We start from the raw sequence: 22,519 nt of genomic DNA, 5'->3' as shown, positions 1-22,519 counted from the left end.
TGAACTGATGAAGCCTCTTGGATGAGAGGTGAAACGTCTTCCTAATCCAGGTCCTGGAGCCACTGTCCTGCATGTTTTAGGTTTCTCTCTGCTCCAACACACCTGATTCTAATGATGTGCTCGTTATCAAGCAGCTGATGCTCGTCACAGTTTGATTATTGTTAGACTCAGGTGTGTTAGGGTAGGGACAAACCTAAAACATGCAGGACAGTGGCTCTCTAGGAACGGACGTGCCCACCCCTGTCCTAGACAAATAACCAAGTCCAGTTGCGTTTGACTGAAATTGCTTTGGGGATATTGAATGGTAATGAACTGATCCCCTAAGATACCTTGATAAAACATAAATAAGCTGTGCGTAGTGTTTGATTTTCCAATTTTCATATCCCAAAACATTCCCATCAACAGTCCTTAGATCCTAACACAGTGCTGGAGGCCACTGAGATCAACATGTCTGTCACTTCCCCCCTCACACCAACAGGGTGTGCTTTTATACAAACAGCCTCTGCAGTGAGAAGTGATGCGATTAAAATACAGTGCACGCGTTCATACATTATTCTGAATTGATGTAAGCTTGGAGTCTCATTGCCCGAGGCTGATCCCAGTCCCTATATAGTCTAAAGACTCGCTGTGTTCCTGGATCATCCGAGCACTGAATCATTCATGAGCCTGCAGGATGGTGGAGCTCCCTGCTGTGATTGTCAGACAGAGGTCTGCTGAGGACTCCATACGTGTCCATCCTCCACATTTGAACTGTGTTATGGGAACTAATCACTTTTAACTCTGCAATCTTCTTTGAAATATGTATTCATAAAGGCTGCATGCAAGGACTTTTTTTAAGGGAAGCGAAGCTGGTGCAGATTTAGCAGGGGGTCCCCTGGAAGTACCCCGAGTGTCCCCGGACCCTCGGTTGGAAAGCACCGGACAGTGAGGTGTTGAACCTGGAGGGGGCAGGTCCGCTGCGGGGCTCTGGGTGCCGTCTATCAGCGCTGACAGGCGGGCGGGGCGGGAGCGACGGACCAGCGTCTCCACAACTGCGTCAAGCCGCACGGAAACGCACCGACTAGAACCGGATATTAGTAGAAGTTGCCTTCAAAATAAAACAAACTATTGTCAAAATAAGATCTAAATAATGTGCATTAACAGTGGCGATATTTAGTCACACATGTAGACAATAACTTTAAAATGTAGGCATATTATAGCACAATTCATAATACTGGATGGAGGAGGCTTTAGGGGTGAACTCACTAGTGAGGTAACACATGTCCCTGCACTGATTTAGCTTGATGTGTATGTATTATAACAACTTTGTATTATGAGCAAAGTTGTAGACTTTTTAAATCCCAATGCATGTGTGAATTTACTTGTTTTGACTCCGTTTATATGTATATGATAAATATAAACAAGTTATTGTGGTGAATTTGATCATTTCAGCAAGTTACCAAGCATGCACACATGGATCATTTGGGGAGGTTTCAGTGTATGAAATAACAATACACTAATAGTAAATACATAGGGCCTAATATGTACTTGGTTGTGAGTGGATATGCATTCAATATAGCAACAGTACACACACACTTTCTATGACACATACTAGAGGAGTGCGTTTCTGTATAACGCAAATATTATAATATATATATTTTTTAATAGTTAGAGCCTTGATCATTTCCCCCGTAACCCCTAAGCCCTTCACCTAAGCTGTATACCATTTAGAAATAATTTTATAATCATTTTCTGTCTTTCTTTCCATTAAATGTGTGAAATAAACGTTCTTTTTTGTTGTTGTTGAAAAAAGAGTGCTAAAGTGCCCTCATTGGAGCCAAAATGTGTGCTAAAGTGCCCTCTAGGAAGCCAAAACGTGTGCTAAAGTGCCCTCTAGGAAGCCAAAACGTGTGCTAAATTGCTCTCATGGGGGCCAAAACACGTGCTAAAGTGTCCTCATGGGGGGCAAAATGCATGCTAAAGTGCTTGCTAGGAGCCAAAATGTGTGTCAACATGCCTTTAGGAAGCAAAACGTGTGCTAAAGTGCTCTCATGGGGGCCAAAACACGTGCTAAAGTGTCCTCATGGGGGGCAAAATGCGTGCTAAAGTGCTTTCTAGGAGTCAAAACGTGTGCTAAAATGCCTCCTAGGAAGCCAAAACGTGTGCTAGAGTGCTCTCATGGGGGCCAAAACACGTGCTAAAGTGCCATCTAGGAGCCAAAACGTGTGCTAAAGTGTCCTCTAGGAGCCCAAAAGGTGTGCTTAAGTGCCATCTTCAGTGGCGAGGACTTGCTATTTGTGCCCCCCCCCCCCCCCCCCCTTTCACCCCTGCACTTCAGAAAGTCTGTGCACGCCACTGCCCACCACACGTATTAACAAAAGGTTCCCCTTAGTCACACTTAAACTCATGTAGGTGAATTAGTATTCATATCCCTTTGTATTTCACTTGTAATTTCCACTTTGGTTCCACGCCCCAAATCACAAAACGTGCACGCCAGGTCCGTGAACTAGAGCCTTTTACTTTGGAGGTCGTGACCGGATATGCCGTGTGTTTTCTCCACGAGCGTGACAGCGCGCAGAGAGGCGGGGGATTGCGAACACACCGACTGAGCGGAGGTCTGCGGCGGACTAGTTGGAGCAGCCGACGCAGAAATAGGTGGGAAAAGTTGCTCCCGACTACCTCCACGGTCCACGCAGAGCACACGGAGCCGCCACCGGAGCTTCAAAGGTCGGTATGTTTCCGTTTTGTGCGGGGCTTCTCCGTCGGCCGGTCAGCGCGAGGCTATTGGCTTGTGCCGGAGTTACTTTGTTGCTATGCACGCTGTTGCAGACCGGAGGGGCTCGTTTCCGAGTGAACCTGCGGGGCTTTTGTCCGGACACGGAGCCGGGGAATTGTCACACAAATGTCCCCCACCGGTGAACCAACCTTAACACACACACTGTTTTTAGTTCGGGGCTGTTTTTAGATATTTAAATGTACCAATTATGAATCCCACGTGATAGCATCAGTGAGTGTGGCACGCGCCAACACGTTTGCTGGGCTTATTTCCTCGCGGTGTGTTTGGCTATTTGTCCTCGTTCAGGAGAGGAGGTAGAGGGGGGGGGGGTCTTTCTCCGGCAGGCACGTCCCTGTCTTTCCCCTTAGCTCCTGGGAATCCTCGGTGATGTCGCGTCAGAGTCCTTTGTTATGAATGCAAATGGATTAAACTCCTTTGTGTTGTTTTCCTGCGGTCTGCGGGGCTGGAAGGGACCCTGCCCCCCACCTATGCCCCCCCCCTCACCCCCCCCACCACCGCCACCCGCCCCGGGCACGCTGTGGCCGCTCAAGCCCTCACGGTTTACCGAACTGCTCGTTTTCAGAGCTTAAACGTCGCATCATTACAAAACAACAGTGTTTTCATGCACATATGCAGCGAATAACCCGCACAGATGGAGGGTAATGCAGCTGCAGCAGCAGCAGCAGCAGCAGCAGCACACGTTGGAGTGGATGCCGCTCGGCCACATCTGTTTTGAATGAAGCACGGGGACAAAGACAGTCCGAGGGTCGGGGTGTTGTGCTGCCACAGTGGCGGCTCTGCAGATGTGTGCAGACAAAAGCACAGGTCGTGATCTCTGGGCTGATGCATACCCTCCCTTTCTGCCAGCTACACCCCCGATTGAGTGCTAGTTTTGAGTGCTATGTTACATTTGCTTTGGCACAATTCATGCAAAGTGTGTTATTCCCAAAAATGACACTGATATTTACATGTCCCTGTCATACAGCAGGGGCATTCCAGTGCATAGCCATGTAAGCGAGAGGCGCAGACATGATGTGTTAATGTTCTCTACCGTTGGGATTATTCCAGGGAAACACCTGTCATCAGATTTTAGTTGTTGGTTGAGGTTTTCTGCAGAGTTACATATTTGTCTGCAGATCAAATAGAATCACATAAGGAAACAACATTAGCAGGAACAATCTACATAAAGTCATGAAAGATCAGGTGAAGAATTGACGTTTTAACACGTTGTGAAGGTGATTTAATAGTTAAGTCCGGGGGTGAACTAATGCTACAGCAGCATGAACAAATGATGTGAGTTCACACAGTGAAACCTGCTCAGTGATAGTTAAATAAGGTGTCACTGTGACTTTGGACACTACTGATCAATCCTGAAATAGTGAAAAAGAAAACAGCGGGGGACAGATCGAGGGTAGTTGTTCAGTCACTGCTGTGCCGAACGGTGCCGACCTGCTTCCAAACACGAGCGGCATCCCTTGAGTCTCCAAAGAGCAACAGGTTAGCTAGCACACTCCCCTGAGACTTGGCTTCACCCTGACACCACCCTCTGAGACTTCACTTTATCCTGACACCACCCTCTTTGACTTCACTTTACCCCGACACCATGCGGTGACAGGGTTTCCATTGCAGTAAAACTTACTCTCTCTGGTCCTCTGCCCGAACTCTCACACACCACAGCAGTTGATGGTGAGAGAGAGAGAGAGAGAGAGGGGGGGGGAGTGGAGTCGTAAATTGCTGCTGTATTGTGCCCGAGCAGCCAGTTTGAATTCATGGCTAACAGTAGGTTTTTGTCGTAGTGACTCAGTTGTGGGCCTCTGCAAAGGTGAGTGATGTCATGCTTGATCTCCAGCCAGCTTCTGTTCGGCCTGCTTTTCAAAGTTTTCTCAGGGTTTTTCACAAGACTCCGCTCACAGTTACTTCACATCTAATTCCGTATGCTTTGCTTCTTCTGGCCGTTCTCGTTCAGCAATCAGCTCTTTGACACTGCGTGGGAAGTGGTTTGGTCACACTGGTGTATATTTGGGAGCCTTAATCTCTTGGATAAATGTCTTCAACTTCAGATGCTAATGGTATGAAGAGGACAGTTTCTGGTAATCTGACAGATAAAGTTATCTTTAGACAAAAGAACAGCATGACATTCAATGTTGCTGTCATGCAGCAACAGTGATAGTGCTGTTATCATGTGCAGGAAGCTCGGGCAGACTCCTGACTACGTCTCTGGCACCTCCGGTAATGGTGTGAACTATAGATTGTGTGTGTGGTGTTAGAGGTGGGGCAGCGTGAGGATTTGTGACTGATTCAGAGCCCTCATTCTAACATGCACTCACAATAAAACAGACAGTGACTGTTCCTTGAGAGACAGTCATTCATAAAAGGCTCGGACATGTGTGTGTGCGTGTGTAGACATCATGGCTGAAGCTCGTATTGGGACAGGCCCGGACTGGCTTTGCTGTCATGCACACACGCTAAAAGCCTTGACGTGATGCAACACTGCGTGTGTGTTTGTGCTTTGTGGTGTTGAAACAGATAAAACAGAAACTATTTAAGCCCATTATGAACACATCTCCCATGGGCTCCCGCTCTGGCCCAGGCGGCTCTCACCACCGTAAATCTATTCTGGGTGTGTAGCTGTCAGTCTGAGCTTCAGAGTGTGTGTACATATTCTTTGGGCCCCTTATAGAGTCAGCGCCGTGTTCTCACGCCTCACTAAAAGCACCTGCTTTTACCGCCTGCACTTCCAGGATGTCAGTCCATGGCGGCGGCTATTTCAGGGAAGAAGAGGGAGAATTTGATATGAGGGGAGCCGTGGCTTGGTAGCAGCACCTCTGCTATGGGAGCGCCCCGGTATTTATTTAGCTTACCGACTAACGGAGAGACGAATCAGTGCCAGGACTCATCCCAAAACAAACCCTGCAGGAATGGCGAGGGCCCAGCTGCCCCCTGAACCACACACCGTGTATAATCTATATCGAGGAAATCACCCAAAGCTTTTTAAAGGTCTCTTACTGTGTCTTGTAGCTGCATTAATAAGTAATTATGTCAAACTGCAGAGGCGAACTCTATAAAACGACACACACTTTATTTTTGGATGCAGACTCTGAGGGAATGTAAGCTCCAGGGAGTCATTGTAGACATTGGATCGCATGCGGGATCAGTGTGTGGGGTCATGTTGTCATCACCTTTTAGCGCCGCAGAGGGCGATCAGGTTACCGGGATGGATATCCTTAGCTGTGGTATCGGTTACCAGAGCAATCAGTGTTGACTGTCTGTTGGTGGTTTAGATGATCAGAGGGAGGAGTTTCCATGTGGTGTGCTCACCAATAGAGTATGTCTGTCTGGTAGTAGATCATGTCAGGATGTGAGTGTGTTACAGCAGTAGCACTTTGTGGTTGTGGTAATCAGGTGAGTAATAAGGTGTGGGTGTGACAGGCTGGGAAGTTTGTACGATGGAATGGGAGCATGTTTGTGTGCTTTGGTGGGTGTATGTTCATGTCTCTGAGCTTGCTAAAGGTCTCATACCATAAAAATATAGCTTGTGACATTTAACTAGAAAAAAACAAACATCCCTTTTCAATCTTATCTCCCGCAGTCCAGCAGTTTCCCCTGGTCAGACATGAGGAGCCCTCCAGGCCTGGGTCGCTGAGCAGCTGAGGTCAGAGTTCAAGTGCTTGTTCCGGCAGTCATGGCTGACAGGGAGGGGCTGCCCATCGCCCCGGGCCAGGTCTACATCGAGGTGGAGTACGACTATGAGTACAAGGCCAAAGACAAGATGGTGACCATTCGCCAGGGAGAGTGCTACATGCTGGTGAAGAAGACCAATGAGGACTGGTGGCAGGTGAAGAAGGAGGAGGGCACAAAAGCCTTTTATGTGCCGGCACAGTACGTCAGGGAGGTGCGCCGGGCGCTCATGCCCCCTCAGAAGCCCACGTTGAGAGCCAAGCCCACGGTTTTGGATATCTGCCGGGCGTCCAATGAAAACCTCAACAGACCCCAGCCGGAAATGTCCAGCTTTGGGCGTCCGTCGCCGTCCTCCACCCCGTCACCATCCTCTGATCGGGTCACGCCGCCGGTTCTGTCCAAGGATGCTAACCAGAACTTGGGGAGTCCCCATCACTGCAAGGTGGTAGCCGAACTGGTACTTCTTCACAACAACAACAACCACCACCACGCCAACAATTCCACATTGCCAAGGACACGGGCAGACTCGCCTCCGCTCAAAGAGGAGAACAACCACAACAAAAGTCCAGACAGTGACAAGACGTCCTCACCAGGCGACCTGCCGGGAGATCGGCTGAATAAGCTCCACAACGACTCGGAGTCTGGGGATGAGCTGAGCAGCAGCTCGACTGAACACATGCAGGTAAGATGCTCCTAAACTCTTTACAGTCATGGTGTCCTTCCAGCATCTGCTTGATTTGATACGTTTGTGAATTTTGCTTTTGTGCCTTCTTTGGTAGTTTGAACAAAAAGCAAAGCAAAAATCATTCACTGTGTCAATGTTTATAGGGGCACTGAACACCTGCTTTCCAGGCAGGACATTTGGAGTAGTGACTCTCTTGAGTACCATTGGTTTGGTCCCTCTTTGTACCCTAAATTGTGCCTTCCGTTTCTTTCTTTTTCTTCCGTTCTCCCTGGTTTATTTCCCACAATGTGCTATTTTTTCCCCCTGAGCTGGCTGCAGATAACCGCCCCTTGTCCCCATCAGATTCTGTCATATTGTGTGTGCAGAGATTGTACTTCTCTTGCAGGGCTGCATTCATTCATCGGCCCCTACAACGCCCTGCCTCAAACATTTTTGTGCCTCATTTGCCAGATTTGATGAAAGCGCTAGCAGTTGCAGGTCCTTATTAAAATCCTAATGTTGCCCTTGAAGCATAATTTGTTTGGCTTGTACAGATGTGCCTGTTTGGGTGGGGTGGGGGTCACAGGTGGGTCATTAAAGACTGAACAGCCTGTTCACAGCTTCACTGTTAAATGGATTTTTCTAATTGAGTCTCCAAATCATCTGCTTGGACGTGAAGTTTTGTAGTGTTGTAGTGCAGTTGCTTTTTAAACTCCCTGATGTTCTTGTACTACAGGAATGTGTGCATAGGTATTATTACACCCAAAACTAATGTTTGGAGAAAGATTATCTCAGCCAGTATTCCAGTCAAGTGGCTAAGCCCTATGTAGGATCCATTCCTGATGCAGGGATTCAAACTTCCTGACGCCCCCTGATGAAAACATAAAATACATTTTCTCTCACCCCCTGTTCCTGCAGTCCCTAGATTGATAACTCAGGCCTCATCCCATCTCCACTGACATATATACATCTCATCACTGTGAGCCAGGTGAATGGGAGACAAGCTGCAGGACCTGGGGCTTATCCTCCCTCGTCTACAGCGGAGGTAGATCAAAGTAGAAAAAGGAGGAGATTTCCAGACAGTGGGAGTCAAAGCGACACTGCTCTTCACGGGCCATTTTTTGGGGTGGCTGTATCCAGGCAGGGTCAGCTTATTTAAAGGCTCCAAGTGCTTCTTGTGTTCTTTGTTCCACAGGCTGCAGCAGCCTCCTCCACCATGGAGTGAACAAAGAGAGACAGGCTTGAATAGAAACTAGGTCATATGAGCGGAGGATCAGTCTGTAGCCCCCAGTCGCCCCACCATGGGGACTACTGTGTAAGTGGGAATGCCATGTGTGATGCGCCATGTGAAGGAAAGGAGAGTGAGAATGGAAGCCCACTAACACTGTTTACAACTTCAGAGCCCCACATGCAGGACAGCTAAATGGTTTGTAGGTCGGGATTGACATGCATCAAAAACCCCCTATCAAGGTGATAAAAAGGGTTGTTTTCTGTGTTGCCGCCTGACTTCACCAACCTTTTTTGAATTCATTTCACGCCTGTCAAATCACACAGGCCAAAATAAACATGCTATTCACTCTCGACCATTTCCATTTGCATGGGCGGCTCTTTGGAGTGTTTTTTTTTTGTCAGTTTGTCTACAGAAGTGCTGGAGGGGCGGATAAGAAGCAGACAGGATTCAGCCAAAACTCCCTGTGAAGCTCAGCGCTGTCTGTGGTCTCCGGGGCAGGTGGAACCCACTCCCTCGCTCTTTGTGCCTTTTGTGATGTTGTGTTAGTTTGTCCTGTTTGGCGTATTGCCAAGCAAGTGAATGAACCTGCGAAAAAAAACCCCAATTCTTTTAACTCCCCTACTTCCACTGCTTCCTGTCATTGCTCGAGTGTAGACATCTGGGCCTGCACAAGAGGGAGAGCGATGAGAGAGGCTCATTTTGTGGCAATGCTGTGTTGTATGATTTGATTTTGGAGAGTTATCACTGACAGGCCATTCCCACCCAGGCGAGACCTTTGCCTCACTTCCCCGAGTTTGATTAACACAGCGCAGGAACTATGCAGAAGAGGCGCTCCGCAGCGTGTAGGGATTCAATTACTGAACTAGGATTAAAACACTTTTTATTTCTTTAAACTAAGACTTACTGTAACTCAGGCAAACTGAGGAGTGGGTGGCTGCAACGCAATTAGAAACCACAGGCTAAGCAATAAAGCAAAGATGCGTTGGTGCACACTTGCCATTTTCCTGTTATTCATTCATCAAAATAGTTCTCCTTCATAAACACATGTCCTTCTCTCCCTTACAAATTCACTCTGTGATGAAGAGACTGAGTTCCTGGATGAATGGGCACATGGCTAGATGGGTGGATGTGTTCGGAGGATTTGTTGCTGACATGGCTCCGCTCGAGTGCCAGCTGGCCACCTCTAATTGATTAGATTTGATCTCCGGGTGACGATTAACGCCTCTGTGTCTCTCTATGCGTTCTGTATGTAATTTGCTTATCTCTGGGGCTCTGGCAGGAGCAGAGCGCCACGGTCCACTCCCCCAACCTCCTCGGCACCTTGAGAGGTTGCTCGGGCTTGTGGTCGCACAGCCTTCCTCCCGAATCCGTAAGCCCCTTTTCTCACGTACACTGCAACCCTGAAATGATCTAGACATTACCCAGAGGACCTGTTTGTAACAAGGCAAATATCTGAATCAGTTGGACCGAACGGTAAATAAACTTTACCCTGCCAGCACCCTAAGTCTGTGTAATCTCCAATTGAGCTTATGTGTGAATGGAGAATACACAGTGAGCGTGGGGGCGTGTTGATGACATTTCTATCGCGGAGCTGGTGTGATAAAGGGTGATTAACAAGAAAACACCACAAAATGTCTTGCTACAGAAACGAGGAGATTCAGGAGCTTCTGTCAGTAAGTACTGAACCAAAAGTAGTCCAAAGTAATCTGCATCGGTGTCCTGCCTCCTGCACGCTTTATCCAGTCGCCACCTCGCGCCTAAACCAAACGGTATTTTCAGTTAGTGAGAACGCGTCTGACATGATGATCCCCTGTTGTGTGCTACATGTGAAAAAGGGCAACTTAGAGCAGTGTCCGCACCTGATTCCACGCACATTGTCCGGAGTTCATAAAAGGGGGCTTTAGTTACCAAACCCTCCCCCTCTCCTCTAAAAGCACAGCTCCTATGCTCTTAAGGGATTGGCAAAATAAACCTCTTTTCCTCACTTCTCAAGAGCTTGGCAACGGGATAGAGTGTTTATTTTCTTAAAATAATGCGGCAAACCATATGATTCAAAAGCCTGTTTTCCACTTAAACGTATTGTTTTTATCGTGTCTGGGGCTATTCTGTTTTTAAGACGCTGTCGTGACGCCTATTTTCAAATTCAACAGAAAGACATGGCCACACAGAATCGCCACAAAGGAAGTTATTTTGAGTGAAGTTATTTTGGAACACTTTTCCTCGTATCTTCTTAAGAAAGAGGGAAAGTCGAAACCCGTCCCTTTGATGGGAAACGGCTCCCTTTCTTTCCAGAGCGCTGCGACTTAATGAGTGGATGAAGGCTGCTCTGTGGGATTGTGTGAGAGACCAGATTGTTGTTTTCTTTCTTGAAGATGTGTCACCGTGGGGGGAGACGTGGCGGCCCTGGATGTGTTTGTGTCTGTGGCTTTGCACCGTGGAGCCAGCGGGCTGCCCTGTGCTCACTAGCTGTCTGATTAGAAAGACCTTGGAGAGGCCCCCGCACCCCTGCATTTATACGGTTTCACACAATCCTGCACCGAAAGTTATCAGCCGCTGAGGGGACCTCCCTTTTCTTTCACAGTTCTGACACATTCATCTGTTAAGTTACGCTCCGTGTAATAATACAACAGTAATTCCCCGAGATTACAAGCTGGATCAGTCGCTCCCCAAAAATAAGCCGCCTTCCTTCCTGTATGACACGTCTCGTTCGACAGAAATGTCCTCGATGGTCCACTTTCAGGATGCCTACAGTCACAATGACATAACTGACTTGTAAATGTACCCGGCGGGCTCCTCAAAGGGTTTAAAAACAATAGGAAACAGCTGAGGGGAGGCCAGAGTCTGTCTTCGGCCTACTGTGTGGCCTTCTTGCTAGCTGGCGGTGCTTAAAGGAGGAGGAGGGAGGGGGTTGTGGGCGTAGCAAGACAGGGACAAAGTGCCAGGGGCCTGGGACTGAGCTGCTCTAGCCCCCGTGGGATGGCAGAGACCCGGGGATCCGAGGCCAGACAGATACGCTTTCATGTTTGGGTGAATCCGGAGCTTAGCTGTGGCCTGTGAGCCGTGAACCTCCGGACGGCTGCCATGGAGAGATGAATGACTTGAAAGCACAACATTACAAGGCCACCATTAAAGATGGAGGAGAGCATTACAACTGGATGTCATCGACGTTTGAGTGCCTGTTAAGATGTTCTTCATTGTAGATGGATTGTTCATTGTTTCTTTCAACATGCGCTCTTTGGCTTCTGCCGACTTGTATGTTTACTGACTTGTGCAACAGAGCAAAGGCTGAGAATGTGTACCAGGGGCTTAGCAGTGCATTGAAATAGCCTGCTATGCGGGGGTGGTTGGGACTCCTAAGGGCACTTTGAAAATGTATTCACTCCAAGAGAGGTTTGATCAATTTACTGCTGCTCCTTTTGGTGCAGTGACATGGATCATTTTTCTCCAGTGACGTGTGTTTTCTCCCACGTGAAGCAGAATGTGTGTATTGTTCATATAAAGGACAGCATGGTGGCTGTTGAGAGAGCCTTTCTCCCGCACTTCAGGGTCCTGGGAAGCTCTTCAGTTTACTGTACAGAAACGACCTGTTCCTAAACATCCCAACGCCACAATAACGTGCTAATTACATGTTGTGCTAAGTGGATTCTTTGCCTGCGGAGTCTCAAATTTGCTGCAGGGCACTCTTTACAGCCAATTTCCAAATAAGCTGAAAACTTAAGAAGTAAGCACAATAAGTATTTGCTCCTATTTCACAATTACCTAGTAAATACCACCAAATATGAGTGCAAGCAGTGCTATAAAGTGCAACCATCTCCTGCCTGTGCCCCGTAATCTGGAGCTGTGCCGAGAGTCTTACTCCCGGACCGGCTGAAAAGGAGGCCCCTGCTTGTTTTCCAGTGCATACTTGACATTCCTGCTTCAGTGCCTACACACACACTCTCATACAGTGAGGCAACAGGCAAGCTAAGTCAATGGATGTCTGCTTTCCCCTGAAAAGCGAAGCACTGAACCTCTCGCTAATTTAATATTAAACTCGAGCAAATTGTGCATCCGCCGTGTTCCTGTGAGAGTCTGCTCCTCTCTGCTTATCTGCCTGTTGGCAAACTTTCTACTTCTCTTCTCTTTTCCTCTGTGCGGGTCTCTTCGTTTCTCTTCTACTTTCACCACTCGCTCCGTCTCTGTCGCTTCCTCTTCTGCTGTCGTCCTCGCATTCCTGGAGTCACCTGTCTCTCCCATCAGCCTTCCCACTGAATCATGTTGTCACATGCGGTTTCAATGAAGGGTAAGACAACAGCGAGGAAACCCTGAGTTCCTGGTCCAACCTCTAACCACTGATTTTTTTTTTTTTGGTTGTCAACCCCACATCTATTCTGATCCGTGCCTCTGTGACACAACAAGCGGATTAAACCCACAAGCCCCCAGGGGCTGAACCTCCAAGACAACCAGAGCTGCGGTCGACGAATCAGGATCTGGGTTTCTGAGAATCATGTCTGTTGTGTAAGGTGCAGGACTTAACCTCTTAATTCTTTCTGTTAAGTGCCGGCTGAAGGTGTGCCGGATAAAATGGCTTACTTCATTCTACTTGGTCTACAGGTGTAAAGTGTAGATTTCTCAGACTTGTGGATTAGAGCAGACAGCGATGTCAACAGAATGTAATAAACTATTCGGTACAGTGCTCTGTATTTTAGTCTTGGCACACAGTGGAAACCCCTTTGAACACATAATTTGATACTCCCATGGCAATGAAACTGTGAGAGTAGCAGCGACTTAATGCTGCATCGGACAGGTCACATCAGATACTCATTCATTCATTCATCTTCAACCGCTTGTCCCTATCGGGGTCTCGGGGGGCTGGAGCCGATCTCAGCTGACATTGGGCGTATGGCGGGGTCCACCCTGGATAGGACGTCAGTCTATCACAGGGCACATAGAGACGTTCAGAGACAGACAACCATTCACACCTACGGGCAATTTTAGAGTCATCAATGAACCGAACACCTGCACGTCTTTGGACTGTGGGAGGAAACCGGAGAACCCGGAGAAAACCCACGCAGACACGGGGAGAACATGCAAACTCCACACAGAAGGGCCCCAGCCGGGATTCGAACCAGCACACCACCACAGTCACTGTTGAAACTGATGTAAAGCATATGGGTGTCTTAACTTGAGATGAGGCTAATATCTGCCAGATAGATCGATGGATGGGCTCAGTGACACCAGCATTTATACGGACAATACTGGACCTACATGAGTTCATTTCCATCACAGCATTGTTTACATCCATCTTCTTCTTCACTGCATTTTGCTGGTGCATTGCAGTCTATTCTGTCATTGCCACCTCTTGGTCAGCAGCGTAGTGTTACTCCATTGATAGTATTGCTGGGTGGTATATTTGATGAACAGTACCCGTTTTCATTTCCTGTATGTTAATCTTTAATATACCACCACACCGGTGCTTAGCTGAAATAATCACTGTTGCTTCAATAGGCAGCAAAATATATATTGTTTGCCCCAAAGAGACCTACAGTTGAGACAAGCTGCTCACCCTCTCAATAACAGTTTAAACATAACACAACAATTTGAAACCAATGCCATTATCGATTCTGGTTAACGCGCTGATTCTTTATTGATTCTGGATCAGATGTGCAGGTTCTCAGCGTCACCACATCGGCCTTTTATTATTGGAGAAACAAGAGAATATTCGTTTTCCTTTAGGTTATCTTAGTCAACAAAACAATCTGCCACGCCTGAATAGAGCAAATACATGCCATTTTTGGACTCCAAGCCTATGTTGTGTAGAAGGATGTTTCAGCATATTGTTGGTGTTTCCACCCTTGTGTGAAATGTTGAATTTACAGACATTACAAGCTGCACTGTTGGACCGCTTTTTCCTCTCGACCATGACTCCTTCTTAATGCAAGTTTCCAGCATCATAGACCCATGAGTGATGTCATTGATGTCACTATTTTGCAATTCACAAATGTCAGGAAAACACGCTGGCATCGAAAAAAGGACTTAAAAAAAGCTCAGAGGCACACGATTCTTATTCCAATTTGTTAATGATTCTGAGTTGGATCTCGATTCCCAACAATAACAATAATAACCCACAACTAACTGTCTTTAACATCTTTAACAGGGCAAAACACCATCAGTTTGTTAAACATGAACATGACATCAGGCTCAATGAAGAAAGTGAAACTAAAGTGCAGTTCAGGTCTGTAATCAGCAAGGAGCTGTCTCTTGTCAAAATTAAGTGAACATATATGTGACTGAAGGCTGGAGGGCTTTTAATTTGAAGGGCCAGATACAGGAAGTTGTGACACTCACTCACTGTCAGGTAACAATATCCAATCATGTCGGGACGACTTAAATATGGGATCACTTTGAAAAGAACAAGGTTGACCCCAAGAAGGTCACATGCAAACTTCGCAAGAAGAACTTCACCCATCACTCGTCCACGACGAACATGACCTACCACCTTAAACATGTAAGTCACGTTAGCCTAGCCTAGCTACCTGCCCATGTTCCGACAGTCTCCTGGGATGTATGTCTATATGGAGTTATAGGTGTACCTAATAAAGTAGCTAGTGAGGGTATATATACTGTGTATGTTTGTGTATATATATATATATATATATATATATATATATATATATATATATATATATATATGTGGACCAAGGATTTGTCATTTAGAGCAATTAGTCGATTGTATATGTATGTATGTATGTGTGTGTGTGTGTGTGTGTGTATATATATATATATATATATATGCATTGACTAATTGCTCTAAATGACAAATCCTTGGTCGGGGGCAGCCCCAGTATCAGGCCAGATACCTGCAGTCACTACGTCACCAAGCTTCCAGCACTGGCATCACTTTCTGGCGTGTCTGTGCATGAACTCTATTAGACTCCCCAATCACAATCACTGTCTCAAACACATCACTTCTTTTGCTTCTCTGCAGCTCCATAAAGGTGCGATATGTGTCAACTATAAGAACGATTGTTTGCCAACTGATCTACATTAAAGCAAACGGCAGAAGCGTTCATGTAACTAAAGAACTCAGCTGACAGCAGAGAGACTTTGTGATTCAAGGCTCCCCCCCCTCCCCTCTCTCTCTCTCTGTAGTTCTCTCCGCTCCAGCGTCCATAAAGCCGCTCCGCCTGTCAGCCTGTGATGCAGCGTCACGCTTACTCACAGAGCGGATGACGGGGATACATCACCTATTTAATTTGCTCGCCCCCCCCCCCCACCGCTCTTCTCTTCTTCTCCTCACTCCATTGCTCACCGTGGTTTATTCAGTCCCTCCCCTGTCGTTCACTGTCCCTCTCTCTGGGCCTGCCTCACTGCTGTAGCTCGCTGTACTGGGACAGCATGTACCCAGAGAAGGTAAGACCTGCTTTTGATAGCACAGCGATTTATTTCCCTCTCTATCTCCCGGCCAGCGCCCTCCCTGCATCCTTCCTTGCCCCGGCTGTTCGGGCCAATGTCTGGTTCCAGTGTGATTCCTCTCTAACCACCAGGTCCCTTTCCTCATGTGACATTTCGACTCGAAACGTTCAGACTGGCAGCACCAACTGTTGTGTGCACTACTATGTTTGATACGGCGTCGGGGCACGTGTGGGCGTCCTTGTGCAGGATTTTTTTAGCAAGTAACTTGACCGCCCCTCCACTGTGTTATCCATGGAGGTCTGTGTTTGCATAAAGTGATGATGCTCCACGCACAGGGCTCTCAGTGCCTGGTTACATAACTGATGCTGGCTGTGCCCAGAGATTTTTAAACAGCTGCTAGTCATTTCCCCCCCAGTGGTCTCCTGCTTTTGGATGAGCGGACAGGTCAAGCTATGCTAACACTCAACCCTCTGAGGACAGTGATCACGGTCTGGGGAGCTGTTTCCCTTTAGTGTCTCTTACAAAGCTGTCTGCGTTAGATGTATGTTGTTATTGGCATGATGCCGGTGGAATCATTTAGATATCGCTTTCTAGGTAAAAAGTGTTGTTTGTGGGTTTTTTTGTGCGTGGTGTGCCCTGCTCCTCATCCCTCCTCTTACCTCCGAAACCACCTTGGGTATCGGAGTCAGCAGAGCACTGAAGTGGAGTCCCGTCCCTCCCCACAGGGCTTGGCTTTGTGTTTATGTTCCCTCTCCTCGTTTTCGCCCACACTGGTGTTTTTCCCTGCGTCAGGACTACCTGACAAACTAAAAAAGTTGCAGCAAATCCCACGTTTAAAGATGAAAATGCCCGTTGCCTGCTGCCTTTTGTTTCACATCTTTTCCATCCAAAACACAGAACTGATCTGAGGTAATGTGAGAGGGGATCCCGCGCAGCTTGTTGTTGATGAAACAAGTCTATTCTTAACGCATCCTTTCACCTTCTCGTCACACTCTGGCCCTCATTCATGTGTTTTGGCTGCTCTTTGACTTGTTGCGGTCGTTTTGTATATCAGCCTGTGTCTCAGTGATTTAGTGTAATAACACGGCACATTACTGCAGATCAGAGACTGTTTGTGAGCCATCCGGTGTTTCTCTGCTCTCGCCGCTGTCCTCGGGAGAGATGCAGCTGCTGATGGGTTGAAAGTGTGTGTGAGGAAGCATGGTTAGGGCGTCTTTGAGCGTCGAGGGGCAACAATTGTCTCTTGTCATATGCCACTGCTATCGTTAATTGCTTGCCAAAGAGACAAAAGGATGAGCTGTGAATCGATCGGCGCCACATAGTTCTCCTAGCGGCTGTCTTGCCATAGGTAATTTTCTGTGAGAATGGAATTGGTCTATCACCGTCATCTAGCATCTGTAGGTTTTGTGGAAAGGTGTAGAGGAGTTACCGAGGTGCGGTGTGATGTGTGTGTTTAACCTCTGCATTCTGTGGATGACATTGCGCTGCTCAGTTTATTGATTTTCTATCAGTGGAGTTTGTTTTACCGCTGCCTTTTATCATCCGTTCAGGTTCTGTAGGTCGTCTGTGCGCTCGTAGTCGAGGATGTGCTGCTCCTACAGCCCCCGTAACAGCCCTCTGATATTTACCGCTGAATTGATTTTCCAGAAACTCTCTAGTTTTGTCCTCAGAACTTTCCACGAGCAGCCGTCACTGAACAGACATGCTACAGTGGAAAACAAAGGGGATACACAGTGTGCACTCTACACCACTGTGGACCAGTCTGGATCCTTCTGCCAACTTTACAGCTCTGTACCCAAAGAGTCATTTCAAAACAGCCGATCCAATTTTAACACAGCATCAACACACTTTCTATAATTGCACTCAGATCTGCTTTCAGCTCAGTAGGGAGTCGGCTAACCAAGCTCTGTCTTTCGGGGATACTGTACACGTCTCTGTACATTTCCTCAAAGCTGTCCAGAAATAGCTCACAGATAAAACGGAGACACCGGGTGGATGATGAGCGTTCTCTCTACTGCCCGGGAGAGACTTCCAAGGCCAGCAGGCTTTCAGTGGCCTTGTATTTGATTGCCACAGAGGCACTCCCAGTGTCCATTAATGAAATGGGTGCCAGCGGTAACGGATGTCTCAGTGTTCCCGTCATGCTCTGCTAGCTCCGCAACACCATTGGCTGGTTTGATCACCTCTTTGTACGGTCGATTGACAGCTTGTTGATTATGCTGTCAGGGAGGGAATACAAAGTTTGAGTCATGAATGTATGAAACAGCCAGTGTCTAATGTGGAGGAGGAAGGAGGGACTTCTAAAACCTTACAGTATTGAAACATGTGCCGTGACTCCGGGAACTGTTCTTCAGGAGTCCATTTGGTTTCATATTTCTGTCTCCACCATTGCCTTTTAAAGCATGGTATCTTATTTGTGATGGACCTTGGTCAGGTCAGCATTATCTTGCCTGAATAGAAGCAAAACAAACATGTGTTTGGGAGTATGTGTGTGTGTGCTAGTGCTGACGTTGTTGACATAATGCACTAGTTTCCTTTTCCACTACTTTCGAAGTGGTAACCCACCGAAATGGGACCAATTTATGAAACATGCAAATCATATAGAGTTCAAAGGCTTGCCTCATGGTTCGACATGAATTGAATTGTGTCAATTTCACAGGTGCATTAATGAGAAAATCCTTGAAATTGTGTCTTTTAAGCACGTGGCTGGTCTCAGATTAACGCACCTAATCTTGGATATGCCAATTTTACAGAGATACACACATGGTAACAACACAAAAGAAAAAATTGAAATGCAATTAATTAAAACCATGATACTAATATAATCGCCTAAGCCTGTTTCAGTTTCTCTCTGTTTGGTCTCTGTCAGGGAGCAGATAGTGAGGGTTTACCCCTGGTGGAGGCTCCATAGACTCAATCCACGCTGCTCATGTTTCTACAGGGAAGGGACCCCGGCTAGTTGAGCTGATTTGACCCCAGTGCTGGTAACCATCTGCTCAGACAAGCATACCTCATTACTGCTTGTTTACTTCTTTGCTCTTCATCTCATTGTTATTGTAAGTGCATAAATAACAGGGCCCAACTGATATGGGATTTTTGAGGCTGATATCTATTTCAGAGGGGAAAAGTCACTGATTACCAATAAGTGAAATGAAGAATATCTATTATTATTATTATTATTATTATTATTATTATTCATTCATTCATCTTCAACCGCTTGTCCCTGTCGGGGTCGCGGGGCACTGGAGCCGATCCCAGCTGACATCGGGCGTGAGGCGGGGTCCACCCTGGACAGGACGCCAGTCTATCACAGGGAACATAGAGACGAACAGAGACAGACAACCATTCACACCTACGGGTGATTTAGAGTCATCAATGAACCGAACACCTGCACGTCTTTGGACTGTGGGAGGAAACCGGAGAACCCGGAGAAAACCCACGCAGACACGGGGACAACATGCAAATTATTATTAGTATACATACAATGTTCAGGGGTTAAAGCAAGAAATTATATGTGAGCGGTAAAAGTTGTCCAGTAGGAAATATATACAATGTATTGAATTTAGAAATATGAATTTAAAAATCAGAAATCAGGCATGGTGCCATTGTCAACCAATTTTAGAAATGAACACTGAGAAAAAGAATAAATAATTGAGGTAAAATGCTTAATAAAGTCCAGGGGAACATGAACTTGAAATGTGGCGCGTACACAGATTTATTCTCTAGAACAAATTGAACCGCTGACCAAAATTATCCTTGACTGTGACTCTAGTGCAGACAAAGGTCAGCTGTCTGAGTTCAGTAGATCTTACTTCCCTGTTGTACTTTCTGTATGAGAACCTGTTGTTTGGGTGCATCAGCAAACCAGCCCGTGCATACGTAAGGTAGTCTTTAGTGTGTGGCTGTTTATGTTCCAGTGAAACGACTGCTACTAGCATGTTTTTCACGGATTAAACTACAGAGCAGGCCAGTGCCATAATCATCTAAAAAAGTGTTTTAGGCTTCACTGGGTAAGCTTCATGCACCAGCAACCGAGGGGCTTACAGGTCAGCCCGAGCCCCCGCCTCTACACACACACACACACACACACACACACACACACACACACACACACACACACACTAGAATGCAATCTTCTTACATATCTGGATTAAGAGGTTGTGTACAGTACATTCCTGGGCTAAACACCCTCCGTCCCCCCCAAAACTCCTGTTCATCCCACACCAACATGTTCCAGCGTTCCTCATCTCGTTGAACAATGTGCTTATTTGCGCCGTGAACCCACACTGACCAGCACCAAGTGTGCCATACGGTCGATTCCCTAAGAATGTTAGGGGGGATCAAGAGGGTATTGGCTGTTTACTTCTATGCCTTTCGTTGTTGCTTAATTTGCAAATTCATTCACCTCACCTTGTGTCTCTCGCTCGAAGCCCTTGGTGTTAATTGAAAGGCGAGTAATCCGCCTTTCTTAGAGTGTATGGGGTTATGTGGCTCCTCTGTGGCCGGGGCCAGGACCCCCTCCCCGTGGCCAGTAGAGAGGTTTGTTGTTGCTCTGCCAGCCAATCCCCAGGCTCTTGAGTTCCCTATTGATCTGGAACGAGTGGGTGTTTGCAACCATGGTGACACATTTAAATCAGACGGCAGCCACTCCAGTGCCCATTGGGTCGCAGGTGCATCGGATATGTTTAGTGTGCTCAGTTTGAGATGATGTGAAAGAGGAAAACAGCTACGTCACACAAAGATCTTTTAATAAGTGAGAATAATTAAAAGGGAATAAAAGGGGAACCAGTTATTCCTTATTAACGTAGGAGCACTCAGGGAATATCTGCGTTAGAATATGTTTGCATGCTAACTGTGCACACTACGAGGTCCACCAGGTTCTGTACTGAGACAAAAACGTTTTACAGAAATGTTTGCATCACTTTGACACGGCTGTGTAAATACTATGACAACCTTGATTGATTAACATTGTTTAAGCAGAACATAGATGTGATTTATACTTGTTTTGGCAATTGCCAAACTTACATTTTAACATCCTGAGCTCAAAGTGACTGCTCTTCCATCTTCCTGTCCTGACCAGAAAATGGGAACAGGTCTCTAAACCCTCTCTGTGCCCATTTGGGCCCCGGTCCAGTACCCCCCTTGTTACTCTGAAGCAAACCCGCTGACCCTGTTTGCCGCTCCCACCCAACCCCGCAGCACCATCATTCCAGATCCCCGTCAGCAGCACCCAGCAGGAGAGGACAACCTCGTGGCTCAAGGTTACCAAGTGCCCCAGTTCCTGTCCTGCCCGGCGCACATTCTGCCAATGGGCCGCGGACAATTTGGCGGACTGAGTTGCCTTGGCGTGCCACGACCGGCTCGACAAAACAATAGAACCATTCTCACTAATGTGGCAAGACATGCCCAGTGGAAATTGAATTGCTTTCCACAGAAGCAGCTCTGTGACGATCAATTACCCAACCAAGACCCTTTTACGGGTCACTCAGAGGACGGAAGGGAACAAAGCCGTTTGCTTGGACATATTGGTCATTATTAACCTGGGTCTTGTGTGTTTTTCCACAAAAATTAAAGCATGCAATTGTATTTTTATCTAATTTCTTGACCCAGTGTAGGCAGCATAATTCTGTTAGATCCGAGATCAAGTAGGAGGAGGATCCACACAGCAGCAGGTGGGTGGGGGATCGCCAAGATGTTGACGTGTAGATCGAGGCGGCAGACAGAGAGTTCAGTATGTGGTCATGTTTTCTGTGTGACACGCAGACCAGTGGCCAGCTGATGATGCAGTTCATTTTTCTAAAGACCCCCAAGCATGTGACTGGGCAGTATAGATGACAAGGCAGCCCTCTCTCTAACAGGGACAGTGCACAACAATGGCTTTACAGTGGCCGGTCTGCTACTGGAACTTTTCTCTGGATGGATGCAGAGAGGGACGGAGGCACGGAGAGGGGAGGGCCGGCCGGCTTGGCAGTCTCTGGGTAGTGGGCTGAGTGACCCATGACCCGTACTAATGGGACACAATGTACCTTTCTGTCACTGCGTGTCCACCCCCAACACACACACACACACACACACACACACACACACACACACACACACACACACACACACACACACACACTCATTCTCAAACACCCTGACTCATGGTATGTGGGCCAATGGGTAGATGGGCTAGAGATTTAGATGTGGCCTTTTAATTGCGTGTAGCCCACATTCCTGTGTTTCTTGGCCCTGTTAACACACACTGTAGTCATTATTATTCATTCATCTACAATCACAAATGCCCATCACAAGTGACCACGAGCTGGGTAATGATTCAATATGATAACTGATTGTATTTCAGTGGAATTGTATCGTGGTTAAATCATGCATCACGATATTGTGATACACAATTACTTTGTCAAAATCAACATAACCAGATTTACTCCTATCGTTTGAAAATTGAGGTTTTGGTCACAGAATCCGAATCATTATATCTCCCAGTAGACTGCCCAGATATATATCGTCAAATTTTATAAAAGTATCTATAATTTCTGTCGCAATGTCGAAAACCAGTGGCTGAACTTGGACTTTGCGTTCTGATCGTCGCAGGTTTTGCTCATTTTGTACTTAAGTTCTTAATTAACTGATAAAATAGTACTTTTCACTTGTCTAGTATTTAGTTCTGTTGTGCCTGTAAACACACTGATTGATCTGCAGTTGCTGGGGCTGAATAAATCCGTCCGATTTCTATATTGGAATATAGGCAGACACATTGATCCTTCAATAAACCCCAGCCCTGACCCCGTTGACTGAT

At 46.9% G+C, this 22,519-nt stretch overlaps 1 protein-coding gene across 5 annotated transcripts in view; it reads left to right on the top strand.

Moving 5' to 3' along the window:
* Positions 1-2,590: 2,590 nt before the first annotated feature.
* The window catches only part of LOC310963176 (rho GTPase-activating protein 12-like), a 60,655-nt gene continuing 40,726 nt past the window's right edge, over positions 2,591-22,519 (top strand). For 4 of the 5 annotated variants that reach the window (XM_083935864.1, XM_083935862.1, XM_083935863.1 and 1 more), the window contains exons 1-2: positions 2,591-2,710; positions 6,345-7,115. In XM_083935864.1, coding sequence (XP_083791990.1) covers positions 6,438-7,115 — 678 coding nt within the window. In that variant the 5' untranslated portion in view covers positions 2,591-2,710; positions 6,345-6,437. The remainder of the gene's footprint in view (positions 2,711-6,344; positions 7,116-22,519) is intronic. The other variant, XM_083935861.1, reaches the window with a different exon arrangement.

The sequence above is a fragment of the Echiichthys vipera genome, assembly GCF_963691815.1.
Source record: "Echiichthys vipera genome assembly, chromosome: 21".
Taxonomy (NCBI): Eukaryota; Metazoa; Chordata; class Actinopteri; order Perciformes; family Trachinidae; genus Echiichthys; species Echiichthys vipera.
This window is presented reverse-complemented; position numbering and strand designations above follow the sequence as displayed.